The 24,360-nt window shown below is 34.8% G+C and overlaps 2 protein-coding genes across 3 annotated transcripts; one reads left to right on the plus strand and one right to left on the minus strand.

Moving 5' to 3' along the window:
• The first annotated feature begins 404 nt into the window (after positions 1-404).
• Positions 405-13,431, plus strand: LOC132603415 (la-related protein 1A). Of its 2 annotated transcripts, XR_009568244.1 has the most exons (15): positions 405-826; positions 3,213-3,753; positions 4,127-4,292; positions 4,651-4,741; positions 4,992-5,063; positions 5,664-6,097; positions 6,939-7,008; positions 9,738-9,842; positions 9,921-10,261; positions 10,369-10,512; positions 10,676-10,739; positions 11,876-12,021; positions 12,251-12,355; positions 12,848-13,097; positions 13,141-13,431. XR_009568244.1 is itself a non-coding variant. In XM_060316466.1 (14 exons), the coding sequence occupies exons 1-14, from the start codon at positions 590-592 to the stop codon at positions 13,002-13,004; spliced, it is 2,673 nt and encodes an 890-aa protein (XP_060172449.1). In that variant the 5' UTR covers positions 405-589; the 3' UTR covers positions 13,005-13,431. The 2 variants fall into 2 exon arrangements, 1 of the variants encoding a protein (XP_060172449.1); XM_060316466.1 differs by having other exon boundaries at positions 12,848-13,431.
• A 1,138-nt stretch (positions 13,432-14,569) lies between these two features.
• On the minus strand, positions 14,570-22,014 carry LOC132626061 (2-methylacyl-CoA dehydrogenase, mitochondrial). The gene is made up of 15 exons (XM_060340789.1): positions 21,829-22,014; positions 21,592-21,675; positions 21,442-21,499; positions 17,454-17,578; positions 17,203-17,247; positions 17,016-17,064; positions 16,497-16,606; positions 16,224-16,300; positions 15,946-15,996; positions 15,792-15,856; positions 15,538-15,692; positions 15,372-15,412; positions 15,227-15,281; positions 15,035-15,091; positions 14,570-14,927 (listed from the first exon to the last, which is right to left on the minus strand). Exons 1-15 carry the CDS (start codon positions 21,937-21,939, stop codon positions 14,781-14,783), a joined length of 1,230 nt encoding a protein of 409 aa, XP_060196772.1. The 5' UTR covers positions 21,940-22,014; the 3' UTR covers positions 14,570-14,780.
• Between the last annotated feature and the right edge of the window lie 2,346 nt (positions 22,015-24,360).

Raw genomic sequence — 24,360 nt, forward strand, 5'->3', positions numbered from 1 at the left:
AAAAACCAGCCCATTTGAAGGCAAACCGTGCAATTTCTTCACTAATATCTAATCCTACATAATAACGAGGTTAATTTCATAGACTTACTCTACTTTTACTTTATTGTAATCGAAAAATTACGCAATCCATATTTAAAAACAAAATGTAATAGTTTTAACTAATAAAATAAAACTTGAGTACAACAACATACCCAGTAAAATCTCTCAAAGTAAGGTCTAAAAAACAAAACGCGATAAACGAGTGAAATTATCCAGAATCACAGTAAGGATATCTTTAAATTGGATTTTATCGTCTGAATAGCCCAATCTTATCTCCTTTGGAATTTGAACAATTAAGAAAATAATACCTAATTATTTTTTTTACCAAATTATACTGTTATAAGTAAATACACATAGCAGTGAGCAATAGTGTCATTGTTTGATAACATTCAATATTTTGTCTCTTTGTCTGTGAAAACACTCTCAACCCTAGTAGTGTGTCCCTCTCTTTCTGCAACTCAGTCACCGCTGTATATCTCCGCCGTAATTTCCCCCAAACATCTCTTAATTCAAATACATAAATTATACATAAGTGAAGTTTGTGACGATTATGGCGGAAAATGAGACTAGTATAGATGATCAGAAGGAGGTGACTGAACCTCTTAAGTCCCCCTGGAAAACTCCGGCGCCGGCGTCCGATACGCCTTCTTCACCGGCGACGGTGAATAATGATTCTGATTCGTGGCCGGCATTATCTGATGCTCAACAAATGCTTAAAACTAATGATTCTACTTCCGCCGTTAAGTCGCCGTCAGACACTGATTGCCGCAATGCTGCATCCGATAAGGTTAATTTTATTGCTTACATTTTAATCTTATAATACTAACATTTGTACAAGTTTTTTTTTTAAGGGTTGGAACAGGTAATTATTGAAACTGCTTGTGTGTGTAATCCTTGTACCGTGCCTGTATAAAGTTACTCCTTTTTTTTTTTTTTTCTTTCGTCATCTGTATTATTCCCTATGTTTGGTGTTGACTTGACACAGAGTTTAAGAAAATAAAGAAGATTTTTGAATACTGACAGTGTAGAAGATTATTTTTAACTGTGGCGAAGTTTTAAGGGTTGTACAGGTAATTATTATCTTCTATGTGTTACCATTTTATGCTTGCTATTGAAACTGCTTGTGTGTAGAATCCTTATCCGTGCCTGTATAAAGTTACTCCTTTTCATTTTTTTTCATTTTCCATTCGTCATCTGTATTAGTCCCTCTGTTTCAATTTGTTTGTCCGGTTTTGATTTGACAAAGAGTTTAAGAAAGCAAAGAATGACTTTTGCATCTTGTGGTCTTAAATTAAAGACTTTTATGTACTAATAGTAAAAGGTTCTTTTTTTTTTTCGACATTAGCGAAGTTTTAAGGGCGCTGGAACAGGTAATTATTATCTTGTATGTGTTACCATTTTATGCTTGCTATTGGAATTGCTTGTGGTGTAGAATCCTTACTTCGTGCCTGTATAAAGTTACTCATTTTTAATTCTTTTTATTTTTTATTTTTCTTTCATAATCTGTATTACTCCCTCTGTTTCAATTTGTTTGTTTGGTTTCGGCTTGGCATGGAGTTTAAGAAAGTAAAGAATGACTTTTGAATCTTGTGGTCTTAAATTAAAGATATGTGTCGAAATGTCTTATGATCTTGTGGTTTAATAAACGCGCCATGTGGTTAAAGAGTTTCCAGAAAAGGAAAAAGACATTCTTTTTTTCAAACAGCCTAACAAGGAATGTAAGACAAAACACATTGAAACAGAGGGAGTACTATACTAATAGGAAAAGATTCTTTTTACTCTAGCGAAGTTTTAAGGGCTGGAACAGGTAATTAGTCTTTATAAAGTTATTATTATTATTTTTTTAAATTTCCATTCGTATCTGTATTAATTTTTATGAATGTGGTGAACTTTATTCTCTTTTGAACATGTGTATATAACACACACCTTAACGGATTTAAAGGATCTGCGGGTATATGTGATGCCTTCTGATTTACTCTTAACAATGACAATTTGCTGGATTTTGATTTTATACGCTATAACGGTGTAATTTTTTTATAAGCGCTGGAACAGGTAATTATTATCTTCTATGGGTTACCATTTCATGCTTGTTATTGGAACTGATAGTGCTTAGAATCCTTACACCGTACCTGTATAAAAGTTAAAAACTCTTTTTTTTTTTTTTCAAATTTGGTCTGTACATTTTCTATTCGTCATCTGTATTGATTTACTAATGTGGTGAAATTTATTCTCTTTTGAACACGTGTAAATACTCATTAATGGATTTAAAAGATTTGTGGGTATATGTGATACAACAACAATAACATACCTAGCGGAATCCCACGTGGGTTTAGGAAGGGTAGGATGTACACTGACCTTACCTCTACCTTTGTCGGGTAGAGAGGCTGTGTCTGATAGAATTTGTGGGTATATGTGATGACTTAGGATTTACTCAAGCAATATTCTGAATGTTTCTCTTGACATTTTTAACGCACCTTCCAAGTTTTAAGTGGCAAACATTTTAAATATTTATTTGGAAAGTTGAAAAAGTCACTGGCTAAATGACCTGAAGAGGCAGTGTCACTGGAGCCTCTACTATAAGAGGAGGCATTGTTGTTACACTCATGGAAAATTTTTTCTGCCAGAAAATAGCCTGAGTGCTGGTTGCAATAGGTCTGGTGCTATCTAAAAGATTATTGGAAAGAGGTTTGTTGCCGCCGGAATAGTCACTAGAAATTTGAGTGACCAAAATGGTTACCAAAAAAGGTGCGGTGGTGCTGAACAATTGCTAGAGAAGAGATGTGCTGCCGCAGAAACATTCACCCAATTAGATATTGAGGACTCATATAGCTGACCCCATGTAGCTTGGCATGAAAGTGTATTTCTTCTAGTTGTCATAAGTTTTGGGTTCTTCTGATGGTCTTGTAATGTACTTTTCTTTCATCTGTTTCAGCTTAAAATGTCAAAACTGATTAGTCATTGTTCTCTGTCTGTTGTCCGTGTGTCGAAGTAATCCTTTGTCTGATAACTTTGCAAGATACTGCACCATAATGGTCCGATTCAAATGGATTCATCATGTTGCAACTTTGTCCGGTCATTACGCCTCTGTAGATGGATTTCATTCCTCACTACCATGAATTAGGATGTATTACCAATTTACCATGAAGTATATTTGATGATCTGTTGTCTTGTAGGTCCGAGGTGAGCAGCTAAAGTTCCATGGATCTTCTAGTGCAAAATCGTCAAATAAGTCATCATCCGCAGTTCAACAAAGAGCAGGCCTCAGGCACAACCAAAATGGTGTGCCATCATTTCCTGTACCCTTGGCTTACCACCAACCAGGATTCCCTCCTTTTTATCAAGGTATGGTACCTATGCCACATATTCCTCTTCCAGGGTATGCATATCAGCCCCCTCGAGGGTCTTTCCCAGGAGCCGAAGGTCACGTTGCTAGGTCCGATGGTGATGCTGCAGCTCAAGCTTTTGTACCCCCTATAAATGGTGGGTTTCATCCCCCGTCACGAGGGGATCCAAATACTCATGATTCCAAATTCTACAGAGGAAGACCTAATACACAAGAACGTGGTAGCCAGTTCAGTTCAGCCTTGCCTAATCAGCGGCCTGTAGGTTCTAAAGATGACATTCAGTTACAACAAAGTATGGGGCTAAGGCCTTTCCCGAGGCCTCCTTTTTTCGGTCCAGCTCCAGGTTACATGGATGGCACAAATTTTCCCGGTAATCTATGCATAGCTTATTTCCTGAACAAGTTACCTCATTATTATTCTTAAAAATACAAAAATAGTATGGTTTTTAACATTAAATGTAGCTTGACGGCCTTGTCTTTTACCATTAAAGTTGTACTGCTCCTATTTCTCCCTACCTTATACTGGTGCTTTGGAATGTCACTAATATCGTCTTCATCAACTGTTGCCGCTCTTCTTAACAGCTACTATCTCCATCTCTTGTGTGCTGTCATCTCTATTGCTGTAATTAGTTGTTTGTTCTGGCTGTCATCTCTATTGCTGTAATTAGTTGTTTGTTCTGTCATGAAATGATTCGTAGTATTCGATTTGTTTTTAAATGGAAATGACAGCTGGCTATTTTACAGGTCCTCCAGGAGCTATATATTTTCTTCCTCCCCCTGCTGTCTCTGTAAGAGTGCCTTACCCACCTTTCCTTGTCCCACATCCTGTCAGTTCTGGGGCCTCTACGCCACCATCACCTGCATTACCTTTGAGAGAGAGCATAATGAAGCAAATTGAGTACTATTTCAGGTGACTACATGGCTTTCTCTATGTTTTCTTGATTAGATTTAATTATTCCCTGATTGTGGTATTGGCTGCATTTTCATTGATTCCATATTTTACAGTTGTAAGCTTGTATGGCAGGAACAATAGTAGGTAACCTTTTCATGGAAACGCCTTCTAAATAATATTTTGAAGTTCATGAGACGATTCCACTCTTTAGTGGATTTACATTTCAAGAAGTAGTGTTGTATAGACCAATCAAAAAAAAAAAAAGTATTGTTGCATAGATTCAGCCTTGTGGGTTAATTACTTTGCCAGCAATATGTCCTACAAATTTTTGACTACTGTAGATTGATATCAAGAATATGTACCTTTGCCTTGGCAGTGATCAGAATTTGCAGAATGATCAGTACTTGCTTTCCTTAATGGATGATCAAGGTTGGGTTCCAATCTCTATTATCGCCGACTTCAAAAGGGTACAATCTTTCAAAACTTCTCAGATACTCTAATATTTATGTTGGAGTGAGTGATAGGTTGCAGTGTTTTGTTTTTATATTGAAGTCCTTCAAATTTTGTTTCAAAAAATTTTCATTTGTTAAACTTGTAGTTGGATTTTGTCTCATTATATTCGCTTTTTTAACTTTGTCTGACACATTTAAGCATCTATCCTTTCTGTGAAATGAAAAAAGCTCTAATTGCAGATATTCTTTTCCACTTCTGCTTCAGGTTAAAAGAATGAGTACAGATACATCATTTATCATTGATGCATTGCAGGCTTCAAGCACTGTTGAAGTAAAGGTAAAAGGCTTTCCCTTTTGTTCGAATTCCCCACTGTCTCTTTCCTTTTCCTGTGGCATGAAAAAGAGTGAATTTCCCAACTTGTTTTTACATTTATGTTCCAAGTTTTCTCATACTAAGTTGTTCGTATTGCGTCCTAAACATCTATTACTTCCAAAATGGTCCCTTCTTGTACCGTTGGGCAGACTAAGACCTCCACTGCCTTTGTCGGGTAAAGGTGAAGTCAGAAACTCGGAACATCATAAATAGAAGAAGAAAATAAAAGAAACTGTCAAAGTTGAAACAAAAAACAAAAGAAAGGTAAAGTTCTACTTCTAGGTTTCCCTCCTTGGTTTTCCTTCTTATTTACTGCTCCAATCTTCCCTTCCTGGTCTTTCCTTTGCCACTCGCTTCGCGCCATCATTTGCAATGAGAATTAAAGATCATTCGTAGACGAATTTGCAACTTGGGTAAAATTATTGAGACTAATTTGGCAATTGCTAGTACAAAGAGCTTTAGAGCTAGCATATGATCACTCTTATGTTTTCTTTGCCTTCTACGTTAAATGCTCCTGTGTCTTTGTCCTTATTTGTTAATGTGTAATTTGCTTATTTTCTGCAGGGAGACAAGTTGAGAAGGCGTGATGAATGGTCAAAGTGGGTTTCAGGTTACGCTGATCAGAAATCATCCCCTTTGACTCCATCGGAACACCCAGTGGGGAAGGTTATAAAGAATGATGAGGTCAATGAAAATAAAGAGGATGGAAATCAAATCACATTGTCCCAAGAAAATCGTGTAGGTGAACTGGCATCATCAGAGAAACAGGCTAAAAAAATATCATTTTTTAGTAAAGCAGAAACCAGTAGGAAAAAATCTGGGTTCCATGGTTCAACTCACAGAGTTGACAAAGGAAGTGGTGATGCAAGAAAGGTTATGGCATCAGATGTTGTAGAACAGAATGTAGACGACTTATCTAATGATTTCTCGAGCACATTCATGCTTGATGAAGAGATGGAGCTTGAACATAAAAAGGACCAGCTCTCTTTGAGTGGAAGGTATAGATGATTTCTCTAAATGTGGTTTTGTTTATTTTCTTATCTGAATTTGCTTAGACTTTCTCTTGGTTTGCTTCATAGCTGGCTTGTTTCGACACAAGGATATGTTGATGACTGACACTGCTGTTTACTTTGTTCAGCTTATATCTATTTCTATAGGGTCATATTATGCTTCATTTGCTTGTGCGCATTGCAATTTTTATCATCTCTTTCCTCCCAGAATCTAACCAATTCGGTTAATATTATTGGTGTCTTCTTGTTCGTTAGTAAAGTCAAGGTGAAAAGCCTTCTATATGCATTTTTAACATTTCCCTCCAAAAAATCATATAGCGATACTTATATGATTTGCTTTCATAAATTGGGAATTGGTATGTATCTGAAGCAGACTGGTTCTGTGGGCTTAATAGAAAAGTATATAGCTTTTGTGTGTTGATCGTTTTACTACAGCTGGTAAATAGGTTAAAAAAGTTAACTAGTGATCATATAATTACAAGCTTCTGTGTGTGATGACACTTATGAAGAAAAAGAATTCTGGTCCCTGCTACAATACATAGAATCTTCTTTGTAGATAGCTGGGGTTGACTCTTTCTTTTTTTTGCTGCTTCTTTTGGATGTAACTACTGCACTTAGTGCTAGATTTGATATCAATAATACTTACCTTTTCTCAAAAAGAAAAAGAATTGATGGTAATTGCTATCACTTTTACTTGATTTTCTCCGTTGACTCCACATGGAATGACCAAGTCGTACTGTGAGGACAGACTTTTGTATGAGCAAATATCTCTTGCTGGTTCGATATTGCTGACTAAATTGTTTACATCTTGGTGGTGTTGCTCATGAAGAGTTGATGAGGAAGATGATGAGATGGACGTTAATGATGAGGCTATTGAGAAACTTGTCATTGTAACTCGGGTAAGAATATTGCTCTCCACGTCTTTTATGTGGGTGATTTCAGTTTCCAAAGATAACCTTTTAATTTGTGATTTCAGTTTCCACAGATAACTTTTTAATTTGTCATGTGTTTCAACTTCACTTGTTTCCATGTCAAACTTACTCCTAAAAGTTTTACTACGTGCATTAACAACTGGAGCATAGACTCCTATTTTATGTTACAGGTACCATCAGGTCTTGTATATTCCTGGTGATTAGTTTCTGGATGCATATAATGAGTGATTTAATTTTTTTATTCATTCGTTCATTCCGCTGATTGACATTGGATTTACATTGTATTACTTTCATTACACATCACAAATCCCATTATCTTTTTTTCTTGGCTTATAGTTCCAGTAATAAGTATTTCATTTTGGGGAAGAATTTACAGACATGTGGGGGTTCTTACTGGTAGTCTTCCCCTTTGGGTCAAACTGATGTTCCGAGTATGCCAGTACAATAGAGGTCCTATTCAATATTTTTTGCCAATGTAGTTGTGAAAGAACTCATGGGATTTGAACTACATAGTTCTATGTTTTGTTCATTTCCTAATTAATTCCTATGCCTCGTCTTGTTCTTTTACAATGTTGGGTCCTAATTAATGCTTATGCCTCATTTTGTACTTTGACAAGCGGGCCTCAGGTACTTGATCACATCTAAGTAGTAGACGTGCATCAACTGCATTTGACTGTCAGTTTCCAAAAAAAAAAACTCATTTTACTGTCTTTTTATATTAAGTCTTGGGAGATGAAAAGATTATAACTAGTTATTAATTACATAAAATATTTGTTATTAAGTTGCCTGACGTACCCACTTATTTGTATTATAAGAAAAATTAAATTTTGTTTTGAGAAACAGAAATAAGAGGACTAGGTGGTCCTTGAGCTAAACATGAAATTCCGTAGATTTTTTTTTTTTTTAATAAATAGAACCTGCTGGTCTCGATGAAGATCTGCCATTCACCTCGGAAGAAGCTTGCCGCATTACATCATGGAGGAACATGAAAATCGCTCCAGCAGACTTGATGTACCAACGAAATTAGTCTTGGGTTGTTGTAGATTGCACACTAACCACATAGACTATGTCGAATCAACATAAAAAGGAAAAATTATGTTTGCCCTTTCTGCGTACAATCTGATGATTAGGGCTTAAGGATGTGAAGGTGTTTTCAAGTTTAGCAAGTGATTTTATGCAAATGATTGAAGAACAACCAACGAAAAGCTTTTCCTCTACTGGAATCTTTGCATTCCAAATAAAAGAGGTAGGAGGAAGTTTCTAAAAGGATGTGAACGGACAACCTAAGGTTGCCGCTTTTATTATGATCGGCATACAAATGTATTGCCTGCCGTATTGCATAATTTGTTTCTAATGTGATCCACAAGCAACTATAAGCAAAATATGACAAAATACTTTTTTCCTATTCACTGTTAGTTTAGATAGTGTAAGCCCAAAAAGTTGTCTAGCGGTCGAAAAGTTGGATACCAACCTTGACAGCCAATGTACAATTGCAATTGAGGCTAATTGTCTAAACTATGTGGGTTCCTAGGGATTGGTGGGTAGAGTTACACAGTAGTTGTACTGGCGGGATGTAGAAAGTACCTACAGATTAGTCGAGGTGCGCGCAAGCTGACTTGAATGCCACCATTTAAAAACAAAGTTATTAAATGGTGTAAGTAATTACAAGAGTAGCTTGATCTTAGTTTATTAAAAAAAAACATATTTAATATAAGATTACTGGTGAAAAGTAATTGTTATAGCGTCAGTGTTATTTCGTTTGGAGTTTGAGATGAGGGAATCTATTGCTATTACTACAGCTACTCATGATTTCCTATTCCTCATTCCAAGTTTTCAATGATATAGTGAGACAGATTGGTAAGGCCCACATCTTTGTGGTGCAATTCATACATAGAAATGAATTATTCGGGCGTTTGGTCGTGTAATCACGACTTAGAAATGGGCCCCTTTTTAGTGTATATTTAGAATGATGATGTTTTGATTCTTATGCTTCCAAAGTTGCACTTCTGTTGTCAATATGACTGGTGATGTATATCGGATTTCACCACTTTCTATCCTAGTTTCTAGAGAAAGGTAATTGTACTTTCATCCTTGTTAATGACAGCCATATCTGGGGTTGGTGTGTAGAAGCTGATGCTTTCCTTAATGGCTCTCTTTATGTTTTTCTTTCAAGTCTTTAGTTTGCCGAGTCTTTAATTTTCATGAGTAGGTAATTTGTATTGGCAAGAATAAATAAGTTTGAAAACACCCGCAAGGGTGGCTCAGTTGGTTGAGCATGGGGCTTTCATAATGGAGGTCTCAGGTTCGAAACCCCCTGCCTACGACAGTAGGGGATTTGCTTTCTGGGTTGAGCTCGCCGCACGGGGCTTGCCTAGTGCGGATGATCTCTCCTGTGTGGTTTGTGAGCTATTGCACAGTTGCTGGGTACCCTGTGCGCACCTGAAAGGTAGCGGCTGCGGGTTCCTGTGTCATTAAAAAAAAAAAAAGGTTTGAAAACCAGTTTCTCTATTGACAAAAGTTTTGGCCAAATTCATTGAAAAGCTAAGATACTGCAACTGATGCAGCTCAAGCATGTGGAAAAATGAGCTATTGTGTTTACACAGTACTTCTGTTGCTTTTCTTCTATTTCTTGTACACTACGGGGCCGAAGTATTGTATAATTAGACTAATTACCTCATCTGTGTGATTGCCTACAGAACACTCGGACATCTCAGGTATCTGGAACTGCTGGAAAAGAATCAAAACCAATATCTACTGAGCTTGCTTCTGCAATAAATGATGGCCTCTACTTCTACGAGCAGGTTGGTGGTGTTGCTTTAATTAGGTCATTCTTGCCCCATTCAACTTGTACAGTATTATATTGATTCCTCATATTTCAGGAGCTTAAAGCTACGCGATCCAGTCGTAGAACTAACAATTCCAGTAACGACTCTAGAGATGAGATTACCAGATCTTCTGGTAGTGTTGCTTCTTTATCAAAATCAAAGTATGCTGATCATTCTTCTGGAGGAAAAAACACTGAAGGCCCTGGAAATTCTAACTCTCGGAGAAAGCAAAACAAAGGATTTTCTAAACCGCATCCAATACATAAGCAGCGGCTGTTTTCTGTAAATTACCGGAATCATGGGGTTTCACGGAATACTGTAGGAACAGTATCTGAAAGTCCACCTAGCGATTCAGTTGGATTTTTCTTTGGTTCTACACCTCCCGACAGTCATGTGTATGTTCTGGATCCTTGGACGTGTTCTGACGGGGTTGTGTTTGTGTACTTGTTATATGTTTGAGATTGTTTCCAGTAAATTTAGTATACCTGAACTTATGTTCCAGGTCAAGGCCTTCAAAGTTGAGTGCCTCTCCGCATAGCAATCTTGCTAGTAGTAGTCCGCCTGTGGGTTCCATGCCGAAACCGTTTCCACCCTTCCAGCATCCAAGTCACAAGCTTCTACAAGAAAATGGTTTCACACAACAGCTGTGAGTAGACTTAATGTTTTAAGGAGCTGTGTTCTGTTCATTTTGTATTCATGTGCTTGCATCTGTTCATGCTCGGCTCTACATGTGCACTGATTTATACATATATTCCTTGTGCATTTTCTTTTCCCTCCTGAATGTTGGTTTTGGGTTTTCCGCCTTGTAGGTACAAGAAGTATCATAAGCGTTGTCTGAATGATCGCAAGAAACTTGGAATTGGTTGCAGTGAGGTGCCTACTTATTTTTTGTTCTGCAATTCCTTGTGCTTGATTTACTAGTTCCATGATAGCATCACCCACTTTCATATTAGTAGCCGTAGTACTACCTTTTGTAGTTTCTTGTCCTTCAATTTCTGCTTCTATCTGTTGTTTCTTGTATTTCCCTTATCATATTAATTTGTGATAGTTGCGGCTTCCTTTTTCTCAAACATCTTTATCATGTTTTTATAGTATTTCGCCATGGCTTTTTATACTGTATTGAATTGTTGGTCCTTGTGCCGAGGTCTCCCGAAATCAGCCTCTCTACCTCCCAAGGTAGGGGTAAGGTTTGCGCACTCTACCCTCGCCAGACCCCACTTTGTGGGATTTTGCTGGATATGTTGTTGTATGATAGTCCTTGAGGTTTATAAAAAGGAAACAAAGAGGAATTATATTAAATTTAATTGCAGTGAATTGCCTCTTATATAGGAAGGGTTTAAAATGCGAGGAATATCACTTCAATTCTGCAAGTTCATTTGGGGCTGGGATGTGAATAAAGATAACTTACCGCTGTATATATATATATGTGAAATTTGTTTCATGGTTTCATTGACTTTGTTCCTTCAGGTTTTTGTTTTGACAAGACAAAGTCATCTTATTATTGTTGCACCAAGATAGTGCCAAAAATTTACAAGAATGTTCTAACATTAGGTCTCTGAGAAATCTATCCAACTATTTACACAAATAGAGAATTTCCAGCGCCCTCATGAAGAAAGAAATTTTTTCCAGTACCTAGAAGGCACTCTTTGTTTATAATTCACTTATCAAACAAATCTTCACAAGTAGTACTGTTCTCTTTACCCAAAAGGTACTGTTTGTTGATAAATCCAATTTTAAAATAAATCTGTACAAAAAGGACAAGTTCTCTTGAATTTGCAAACCTGATATTGGTTGAAAGGAATCACATGAATGCTTACAAACTTTAGAAATGAGCAATATTCCTACTGAGCAATTGGCTGAACTCATAGTGAGAAGTCCCTGACTCAGCTCTCTCTCTCTGTCTTGATGATGCATCTGTTGGTCCATCTACTGCACATTTGGCCATCTACTTACGTGCCTAAAATGCATAATTAATTTTCGCTGAAGGTTCTTATCTTTTTGGCATGCAGGAAATGAATACATTGTACAGGTTTTGGTCGTATTTTCTGCGGAACATGTTTATACGTTCTATGTACAATGAGTTCCAAAAGATGGCTCAAGAAGATGCAGCGGCTAATTATAACTATGGGATGGAGTGTCTGTTTAGATTTTATAGGTAGTGTTTACATGTCATTGTAATTTATCTGGGGAAAAAAGAAAGATTTACATGCCTTTCTTAGTGACAAGTTTTGTTTACCCTTTTACTTCTGAACTCTTGCAGCTGGTAATTTTCTAAACCCACATCCATGTGATGCAACTTCAGTAGTTACCCTTCTTTTCAGCAGTCGCCCTTTCCTTCTGACATACTTATCTAGCTACTCATTATTGCTCTGTTTTTGTTTCAGTTATGGTTTGGAAAAGGAATTTAGAGAGGACATTTATGACGACTTCGAGAGATTGACGCTTGGCACTTACAATAAGGGAAACCTTTATGGCCTTGAGAAGTACTGGTAATATACCTTTCCTTGTTTGAAAATTCTCATTTCAGTGTCCTCTCCTTCCACATTCTTTTTGTGTGACACCTATGAGACTCTGGCTGACATTGAAGGATCAAAGCACTGGGATTCAAGGTATCCATGTAGATTGAATGCTTTTTGATAGTAATTGTTTAAGCCCCAAGTGAGAACCTATGTTTTCTGAATCATTTTAAGCCTCTGATTACTTGCCTTTTAAAATTTAGATCCCACACCCCGCTTGTGGGATTACACTGGGTATTTTGTTGTTTTTGTTACATTTGTGTGATCCATCTTCAGTGTTTCGTTAAACTCTTAATTTTTTGAGAGGGACTCTCATGCATCTGACCGCTTGTGGAAGGGCTGATTTAGAGTTAGTTTTAGGAGATATTATGTTTGCTATTGGTGATTCCTAGTTTTTGTAGAACTTACAACTGGCAGTAATTTTTTTCTCTTACTAATATGATCCTACTACGGTCATTCTGGAAGGGCCTTTCACCATTTTCGTCAGCAACGAGGTCAGAGAGCGCCTCTAAAGAAGCGTCCAGAACTAGATAGATTACTCAGAGAAGAGTTCCAAAGTTTGGATGACTTCAAACATGCCAGAGGCGGGGCCAGTGCAAGCACGAAGGAGGACGGTCACTAGACAACGTGTGATTCTCAGCTTAGTCTGCAGCAAATTTTGAAGCCTTACGTGTGATTTTCAGCTTAGTCTGCAGCAAATTTTGAAGCCTTACGTGTGATTTTCAGCTTAGTCTGCAGCAAATTTTGAAGCCTTACAGTCCATACAATGAGCTCAAGTTGCTGAATTACCTTTCTGGGTTGATCAAGGCCAAATTTTGTATATAGTGCTTCTGTGAGGTTATTTTTCCCTCCGAAGTTGAGCGAAAGTTTTTCCCATGAGGGGATTACCTTATGGCCTTTTCTTGTACCTTCATCTTAGGATTGTAAGGTGTACATATAGGAAGAATCTGGAACCCAAAAAAAAAAAAAAAAAAAACAAAAAATCAGAAATCAAAAAAATAAAAAGACGAGAGCTTTAACTTGGAGGTAATTGAGTTTTTTTGGCATTCTATTTTATTGTCTTTTATTTTTCATTTGCTGGCTTGCTTAGCTTCCAAATTGTTGCTAGAATGAGTGGGGAGGGTGTCGTTTCTGTATTCACCACGTCTATTTGTCCGTATCGATAGTCAGCGGGATGGCGTGGCTAGGAATGTTTTTGCAATACTATTTTAGAGAGGCTAATCAAGTTGTGGATAGATTAATTGGCTACACCTGAGTCATGCCTCTCCAGACAACCTTTTGTACAGTGATCTCTTGGACATGCCCATTAAGTTAAAATTTGTGATTCATACTTATAGGTAGCTTCTTTCCCCTTTTCCGGTTTTAAAAGAAAAGTAGGGACTATTCATCTATGAACCAGCTTGAATGGATATACCTGTAGATCTGTAAAGTGACAACACCAAAGCTTGGTCTCTTTAAGTTCCAACAATTGCATACATATATATATATATAGGTCAACTCTGTAGGAAGAGACTATTGGAAGCTAAGTTTCAGCCGGGCTTGAAGCGGACTGGTAGAATGTAATATCTTTTGTTGGTTCAACTCTTCAAGCTATTTTAAAAGAGTAGCGAAAACAAAGAAGGAAGTCATCATGTTGTTTTTCATCTTCAGCATGTAATTAGATCTTCAAGCTTAGCCCAATCTGGATCTACCGAAACCAAAGAGCTGTGCATAGCGATATAGTAGTATTCATATTCGAGTTGCCCAAATTTAGTAGAAAATCAGGAATAGTAGGACCTAGAGGAGCTTGCCTTGGAATACAATGAAGGAGTCCGGAGCTATTGGATTATTTTATAACCCAAGGAGATGAATAGGATTCTTTATATAACCTCGGAAATGGAACTTAGGTCATGATGTGTGGAATTTTGTTGACAAACAAATTCCTGGCGAAAGCAAACTTTTCTCCAATCGAGATGCTCTAATCATTTATGAATTCTATGCGAGGTTGGGTTAGTGTGAAATGTGATTCTGGTTCAGAAATAAGAGCTATATGCCTAACAGTTAACACAGAGAGTTCTATATCGGAAAGGATGTGTTGTTTCTTTGTTATAACCTAATAGTAATCAACATATGAGATTTCAAATATTCTTTTAGTAACATAGTTCTTTTAATTCAGGAGATCGATCGGTAAAACATAACAAAGAATACTTTTGTAGGGTCATTTCCTTTTATATTCATATGGTAACTGGTCATAGCCAGGAGATCATTAAATAAAATATGAGACAAATATTTTTCTTAGAGATACAATTATACAATTATTCAGTCTCACAATATAGGGGAAATGAAGGTATTTTCTTATTCTTTGGGATTCAAGAAGAAAATAAATCATGTAGGATATATCCCTAATTCTTATTACTAATTATTTATTTTTAAAGAGCTCACGACCAATTACAAGTCTTCTGATTTCACTAGTGCCTGCAGCAATTTCATACATTTTGGCATCTCGTAGAAGACGTCCAGTTGGGTACTCATTTATATATCCATTTCCACCTAGACACTGAATAGCCTGCAATTTGTCCATTTAATTTTAAGTTATATATACTGACAATTATATATTGACTTGAATTTAAGTTATATAAATTGTGACGGTAGTATTTCAAAAAAGTGCTTCACCTGTAGAGCAACTTGAGTGGCTCTTTCAGCTGCAAGAAGTATGGTCCCAGAGCAATCCTGATAATTTAATTTAGGAATTTAGGGGTAAGTAATGACTTCTAAATTTTTTTCTCTGCCTGTATATATAATAATTATAAATTACAAAAGTATTTAAAAAAAAAAAAAATGGTAACTGGGAAATAGTCAAAGGACCTTTGGATCAATCTTTCCATTGTCGCAGTCCTTTGCAACAGCATAGACATATGATCTGACAATCCAAGGAAAATGAAATAGGCATAAGAATACAATATCAAAATGAGGATAAAAATTGAATTTAATTCGTTTCATAATCAATAACCTTGAAGATTGTAAAGCAGTGTACATGTCTGCAAGTTTTCCCTGCACGGAAAAATGTCAGATGGTTTTCAGTCATTCACTACACCCTCTAATAATCATATTATGTGATCATTGTTGTTAGAGCAGCTCAATGAAATAAATGGCCTAAATAAACGTTAGAGTCGTACTTGTATGAGTTGATATTCACCAATTGGTCGTCCAAATTGCTCCCTTTCTCGAACGTAAGGCGTAACAATATCCATACATGCCTGCATTATTCCAACGGGTCCTGCTGCTAAAACAAGTCGTTCCAAATCTAGCCCGGACATCAGAACATACACTCCTGTACCAAAAATCGAGTAAACATACGAGATGAGAGATAAATGATGCATATATATTTGGATTAATAAATCGGATGTTGAGATTTTTTGAAAACAGTTACCTTTTCCTTCCTGGCCTAGAACATTTTCTTTAGGAACAAAACAATTCTCAAATACAAGTTCACACCTGAAATTTGTGAGTTAGGTTATGATGGATAATATGAGATCCACTGCAACTTCCTCTATATAATTATGAATTAACCAATTCAAACTTACGTATCACTTCCTCGCATCCCTAGTTTGTCCAACTTCTGTGCAGTTGAGAATCTGCATTTTCATCAAATAAGGAAATTAATAACATTATTTAGACAAATCAATTTTATTTAAGACATTATGGTGGGTATTTGAACTGCAATTTCATGTAACGGGGAAATTGTCTTCGTCTAGTGGTTCACTAATACTAGTACAAGATGACAGATTCAGAATTTGAACTTTATACGTTCGACTTTGAAATTCATTTATTCGGACAACTTGTATAAGTGAGAGGTACATACCCTGACATTCCTTTCTCGACGATAAATGCTGTAATTCCTTTCGAACCAGCAGTTGTATCCGTTTTTGCATAAACAACCTGATTAAAAGTTGAACATAAAATATGGTACCATGAAATTAAACTCCACAGTAATTAATGAAGAAGATATAATACAGAATTTGCGTCTAACATCAAGTCATCAAGTTTGAAAAAAAAAAAGTCTACTAATCATGTTAATATGTATAAGTATTTACTAAAGCATTAAGGTAGAAAGTAATTAAGAAACGCTATATACCAAAGTGTTAGCCACAGGACCATTGGTGCACCACATCTTATTCCCATTTAAAACATAGCCACCATCCACACGATCGGCTCGACACTTCATGCTAACAACATCTGACCCAGCTGAGCAAGTAAAGAAGAAAAACTAACTATCAATGCAGGTTTTTCCATGAAAATTTTAGAACATAAAAGTTATGGAGCTTTGGAATCAACTACTAGCGCAAAGTTTGTTCGAGTCATACGATATTGTGGGACTGTTGTATATATCCTGGATGGGGAAGTCAAGATTGACTACTACGGGCTTGAATTTTCATAAAGAGAGCAAGATATCCGCCATTAGTCTCAAAATTTAATTATTTTTCAATTGCAATTGTATTTTCACCCACATATAAGGTTATTAAGTGCTTATTGTCTTTCTGAAACCTATGTTTCTCCTATTGGCAACTTCAAGTTCAGAAATGAGGGGGCGGGGGGGGGGGGGGGGGGGGGAGTGGAAACAAAGTGATAATGGAAGTAAATTAAGAACAACTACCATTTGGCTCACTCATGGCTAGAGCCCCAATGTGATCCCCGCTTATAAGCTTCACAAAATAAAGTCGTAAATAGAATTAATACTCAAGCATTATATGCAAACTCAAGTTTATGCATTAAACAAAAGAGGAAAAATAAAAAGAAATTATAAAGAGAAATTGAATTAGCAAGAATGGAATTAGTAGAACCTTTGGCAAATATTTTTGCTTCTGCTCAGGGGTTCCATTTCTCACCTACAAATTGTCATCAAATCGTCCTGTCAGTGTATATAGTAGGAGAGTAGGGTCTAGGAGTACAATTATTTGAACATGCAGTACTGTACCGACAAAGCATATTAAGTTGATTGAATGAAAAATATCTTCCTAATCATACATATAAAATCAATAGAACAAGAGTACACATTATATATAAATATACTTCAGAATAATAAAGCTGTTACCAACTGGTTAATGCAAACATTGGATTGGACACCATAGGAAACGGCAACAGCACCAGATGCACGACTAATTTCCTCCAAGGCAATGCAGTGGTACAAATAACCAAGGTTGAGACCACCATATTCCTCTATAAAAAAAGGATTTGTAAGTGTGTGACAAGCTCACTAAAAAATCATGTCATAGACAATCATTTACCTAATATTTATGAATTATTGGCAAACGATGTTGAACCCATGCATGCAGTGGCAGTCCACAAATTTTTACCCTATTTACATAGCATAATTTTTCAACGAATAACGTTCAATAGAATACCTTACACCCCTCTGCCTCCGCCCCAGCATGCATGACAGATTCGCAGTCCACAATCTTGATCCACTTGGCTATATTTAACTGTCGCCTATTCATTCTATTTTTATCATTATTTAAATTAGAAAAAAAAAATAAAGTTTAAAATATTGCTCTTCTTTTTAATGATATGGGTGCTTAGATCTTATTTTTTGGTGAAAATGTCTTGGGGACATTTCAGTGAAACTATGTGGTTTTAGTAGGGTCCGTGTAGGTGATATTTTAGAAAATGTTATCCATTCACTTTGTCCAAATAAATATTCCCCTTGTTTTTTTTTTCACGTTATTTTATTGAAATAATTGTTCATAATATTATAGAAAACGGTGTAGCTATCGAAAGATACATACACCCTGTCGCACGACAGATGGTGATATCCTTGATTTTTGTAATGTGACGTGTAGCACAGTTTTTCTCCAATCGTGTAATTTTTTAATTTGGCATGTCCAAAGTTCACTGAAATCTACGCTTGCCTAAAATTAAAAGTGGCAAATAATCTAGTAAGAGTTATGGATAAATCAATGGTATAGAGTTTCTTTTTAGAGAGGAAAGTAATCACTCCATTCAATTTTATTTGTCCCTAAACTAAAAATAGATTTTTATTTTGACTTATCCACTTTCACGTATTAAGCGAAAAATAATTTTTTCTTCTTGTTTTACCCTCTACATTCACTAGTCATTTCCCAAATTTACTAAGTCATACATCAATTAATATGGATATTAAGATAAAATATACACTTTATTTATTATTTTAATTAGGTGTCCACAATCCATTATGAACAAGTAAAAGTGAATCGATGAAGTATTTCACAAAGATAAAGAATGAACAATTGGGACTTCCGGCAAGCAATGGATATTTTTATGGCTTGTTTTAGATTATAAATATAGTATATATTTTTTAAATTCAATGTTCAATAAATGTGATAGAGGGGTAATAGTTTTTTGACTAAAATGATGATAGATATGTAAAAGATCGGAAAGTTCAGCATAATGCTGGAACTTTAGTACTGCAATATATATATATACTATTTAATTTCCAATCGAATCACGATTTTATTGTCACCAGAAAGAAAAGGGTACAAATGATGGTGGAGATCTAACTAGGCCATGCCTTCTAGCTTCTAATACGTTACGAGACTCTGCTACAGCAAGTTGATGAGATTTAAAGACTCCTATTTTAGTACTATAATTTATATGACAAGCCATAAATATCTCTATCTATGTTTGTCTTCTTCTCGCCTGTCTGTATCATTTACTTCTTTTAACTACTCTCTGGTCTTTCGGTTAGAAAGAACATTGATCAATTGTTATCCAGTTTGTCTTTAATCGAATTCGTACTGATTGACAGCACAAAAATACGAGTAAATTTTCTAAAAGTCACTCATGTACTGAGAATTGCCTATAAATATCACCTAACTATCAATATTTTCCTCAGAATATATTAAGCACACAAAACTTTTCTTCTCTCCTAATTAGCAAGCCATGTCACATAAAATTCTTTTTTTTTAATAATAATGGAATAATTTCAGAGATCCCCTTCACATTTAACCTTATAATACTTACTTCCCCTGTGATTTAAGATATTATGCTCACTTCCCTTATTTTTAATTTTTTGTATCCTAACTTGTTTAAATGGTAATATTGCAAAAATATTCCAAAAATACCCTTTTGTGGCACTAATATAATTATTTAATAATACTCCTACATGAATGCTAATCCGAGCAATATTTCATTCAAGTTTTAATACTATGTTTGACTTTTTTTTTTATCTTGGATTTGAATTCACAAGACAAATAAACCTTTGAAAAAAAGTAAAATTATAAAAAATTATATAACCATAACTTTTTTCATCTAACATAAGATAATACATTTTTATTTTGATAATTTTTTGGACTTAAGAACAAAAAATAAATCATGTTCATATAAAAATAAGATTTTCTGCACATATGCACCAAATAATATTTTATTTCTCTGGTAGTAAACTATATTTTTATAATAAATTAATTAACAGTTTTTTGTACTTAAATATTGCATTTGTAACTGAAAAAATTACATCTAAACTTTAATATGTTTAAGTTGTATAACAATTAGCAAGTTCTATAATTTACAAGAAAATAAATAATGCATCTAATGAAAAGTTGTGCCCAATGGATCACTCTAGGTCAAATATTTTAATTTTAGAGTAATATATTTTAAAGATTTTCGTTCCACAATTAAATATTCAATATAAGCCAAGAAAGGGCAACTTTGAAATATTGGATAAGCTTTATCATTAAAAGAAGTTAATTTGGTTACAAAAAGTTGAAAATAAGAGAGGTGAGCGTAATCTCAGAAACCACAAGGGAAGTTAGTGTTAGAAGGCTTAACTTGAGGGTAGGTCTATGCAATTATTTCTATTTTATTAAAAAAATCATGACATGTCAATTAGTTGAGAGGGAGAGTTTTTTGTGTTTAATATATTCTGAGAAAAATAGTGATAGTTGGGTGATATTCTAATCCTAAAAGAAATAAAAGTGATATTTATAGCAATTTGAGTGATCTTTTAGGGAATTTACTCCAAAAATACTAGTGCTCTACTAACTTGATGTTGCGTTTTCTTCAACTACTACTGCTACAGAAGACTATATAATACACTAATAATACATTATCCTTTCTATTGGATAACTACTGCTACAGAAGACTATATAATACACTAATAATGCATTATCCAATATAATACACTAATAATACATTATCCTTTCTATTGGATAACTACTGCTACAGAAGACTATATAATACACTAATAATACACTATCCTTTCTATTGGATATATATATGTATTATCCACCCTTTGACCTTAATATAATCACCGGCCTGGGCACTTAAAAATGTCGTAGTGTTCATATATTTGAGGCAAATACCTATTCAAACTCAGCGACAATTTATATCAAATTGCGAATGTCTTGCATATAAATTATTATAATGTAACCATGATAAATGGTAGTATATATAGTTGCACCTTAATTTGTGGTTCTTAAGATTAAATTGAATGGTTCAATGTAAGCAGTAAAGGTGAGTAATAGCGTGTTTGATCAAACTTTTAAAATTGACTTATTTAAAAAGTGTTTTTTGAAAAATTATTTTTGCATAGTACTAGTTTGTATTTGGTTAGTTAAATTGAAAAAACACTTTTATCAATATTAAAGCAGTACTTTGTGCTTGGTCGATGTTCCAAAAATGCTCCCGGAGAAAAACTATTTTTTTTAGCTTCTGAAAAACAACTTCTACGGTGACTCAAAGCAGTTATTTTTTCCCTAAAATCTTGGTCAAACAACTTAATTTTCTAACATAAGCATATTTTTATAAATATAAGCACTTTTAACTTCCCAAAAGCTTGGCCAAACATGTAAGTCTTTACCTTTATTTCATTGGTTATATGAATCTAATTATTTTTCATTTATATTGTCAGTGTAGAAAGAAATTATGCTATCATGTCAACTTTGTCTGTTAACAAAAGTCTTATTTTCAAAATTATAAATTCCATATTTTATGAAGGTTTATATATTACGATCTTTTGAATGATCTAAGAGTATACAAATTATTTACACTAACGTGTATGTGTATAACTTAAACGCTTTGGTTAATCATATGATGACTAGTTTAATTACCTGGCGCTGTAATTCCATGCAAATTAAAGTCCCCCATCAATTTCCATAAGTTAACCTCCTGAAGGAAAATTAAATAGACAAATAATTAATCTCCATAACCATATTTTAATTAAAATCTATAAACTTGGATCATAAAGATGAGTTTTTAACCTTTGGAAAACTGTTTGTTTTGTCTATCTTTTCTGCAAAAGGGGCTATATTCTCTTGAGCAAACTTTGCTACACTCTCTTTAAACTGTAAAATTATGCAAACAAAACCATATGAGGACTTTAACATAAAGCAAATAAGATAATGAGAAGTCTAAGGTAAAATACAACTTACACCCTCAAAGTTTAACTTATTGGTCCTTCAATATCAATTGAAATTAAAAATGGTTGTTTAATTTACCTGTTTCTGAGTATCATCCAATAGTAAGGAAGTAGAAAAAGCAGCTTGCTGTGGTTTGAAGTTTTTGGCTGTGGCAAAACTTAAGGCCCTGACTGCAAATAATTTCTGCATCTTCTATAGATGTGTTTGGTACTCTGAGAGGAAGAAGACACTTTCTGACTGATGATTCTATATTTAATTTTAAATGAGGTTGAAGGTGATATGAGAGCTGTATTTAAATAAAAGATCAAATGTGAAAATATACCTCTTCACTTTGCGATTTAGAGCAGATATATCCCTAGTTACAAAAGTGGTGTATATATACCCTTGCCGTTATAAAATGGTGCAAATATACCCCTGCCGTTATAAAATGATGCAGATATGGGTTACCCGCTCCTGTGCCTACTGGCTCCAGATGTAGGACTCGGGAACAAGTTGGTTGTATATGAGTTTCTTATATAGTTGGTTCGGATCTGAATGGAGCGGATTTAAAAATGAAATCGGGTTATGATGGAGATTTCCGTTAAGATAGAGGTATATTTAAAAACTTTAATGACGGATGAGATATTTTTAAAATTAATAACGGATGATATTTTTAGTCCTTTTTCAAAATAGAGGGGCATTTTTAACCCCTTTTCCCTTAAAATAAAGCGTATCATTTATTATCACTGGGGCACCAAATCTGAACAATCATCAATTTATCTGGGCCGATACAATTACTGAACCATGCACTGGCGGTGGAGACCATCTATAACTTGAGGAGTTATAGGCCTGCCAGAACCCAGAATCACGTTGGGTGCAGAAGAAATTGGGTGTGTTACCAGTTTTTAATTTTCTTATGTTTAGTTGGTTAAATTTTTTGAAAAATATTTTCTCTATAAAAATAAAATTAAAAAATAATAAGTTTTATAAAAATAAAGAAAATAATTTCTTAGTAGAAGTAGAGAAAATAAGTTACACATTTGACATTCAATATTAATTGTTTGCTCCTCACCATGCAATTATCACCTTATCTTAACCACACCTTGCAACCCCCGTCACCATAACCTCACTACACTCTGTTTAAATCAGAGGAACACTGATAACGTCCAAATTCACTCCTCAAAGAGAAAGTGTATACGGTCGTCGCAATATAATTTACTTAACTATGAGTCGGGGTCGAATCCCACAGAGAACAATATAAAGGCGGTTAAGGAAGTAAATGATTTATCACCAACTAAGCTAAATCAAACTCCTTTTCAATATTTGATTTTTGATTTCAAAACTAACAAATATAAAACTAACCTAGAAAGCATGTAAAATGATCAATGGCACAAGCATAGATACAAGAAAAATTACTCTCAAGTAACGATCCAATGTATATTACGATTTTGCAACTAAGACGTAGTTTATGTTAATAGATAATGATTTCTAAATTCTCAATGAAAGTCTTCCAACCAAATCAATGAATTTCACTCTAAGCTCTCTCAAGCCTTAGAGTGTGTAGTTAAGCACAATCAATTTAACATCAAGTTAACCTTTATATTCCTAGCTCAAGTTGTTAGATGAAGTTTAAAGTCCCAAATCCTTGTTAATTAATCTTTCTCAACATCAAAATTCCTCTTCCGAGCTCAAATCGAAGTAAATCGGAACTCCTAGGTTTAGCCAATCCCGTAAGAAACATTAACAAACAAGATTAATTAAAGAAACAAAGACCCGCATCATTAGAAATAAAAATCATTCAATACATAAGCATAACAAGAGATTCAATATCAACTTTAACAATGTATATTTCCATAACACAATATTAAAGTGATGGAATAAAATGCTAAACACTTAGATATACGATATAAAGCGAGAGTCGAAGAAATGGGTAGAGAAATCCTCATTGAGTGCCTCTAAATCTTCAAATCCTAGTGTAGTTTCTTGCTCCTAATCTTGGAAATATGGCCTAAGATGATAATATATATATATTTTCTTTCATGTCTTCTTTTTATAGTTCCACAATCTTTCCAATTAAAATATGATAAAAACAGCCCCATATTTTCAGATTTCAGATTTACAATTTTAGCCACATTTTGCGCTTCTGCCCACTTTTCTCATTTTCTTCAATGTGGCCTCTTTTTTACTTGTTTCTCACTTGGTTTCTTCTCTATCACTTCTCAATCATATAAAACCTATAAAATGGAAGTAAACAACATTAAATTCACTATTTTCTAACTCAAACAAGTCAAAAGTCTAAGATTAAAGAAGAGATAAGTTGGAAAAATACCAAGTTATTACACACCACACCGTAGCATGCATTTCATACTGCATGAGCTTTATAACAGCAAAATGAGAGGCAAATACCCCACTTCACTGTTGTGTGAGACTTAGAAAGAAATAAACTTCTTTAACTTGCCGACAACCCGACACCCTTATGACATTGACAATATCATGAGGTGATGGCTTAGTGTATGTTACTTTAGTATAAACCAGCCAAAGATTACGAGAATACGACCTGAAGGAGTAATGCTAGGAAAGCAACTAATCTTGATCTTAGGGATATGTGGGACAAAGGAAGATCGTGTCAAA

The sequence above is a fragment of the Lycium barbarum genome, chromosome 1, assembly GCF_019175385.1.
Source record: "Lycium barbarum isolate Lr01 chromosome 1, ASM1917538v2, whole genome shotgun sequence".
NCBI classification, from domain to species: Eukaryota; Viridiplantae; Streptophyta; class Magnoliopsida; order Solanales; family Solanaceae; genus Lycium; species Lycium barbarum.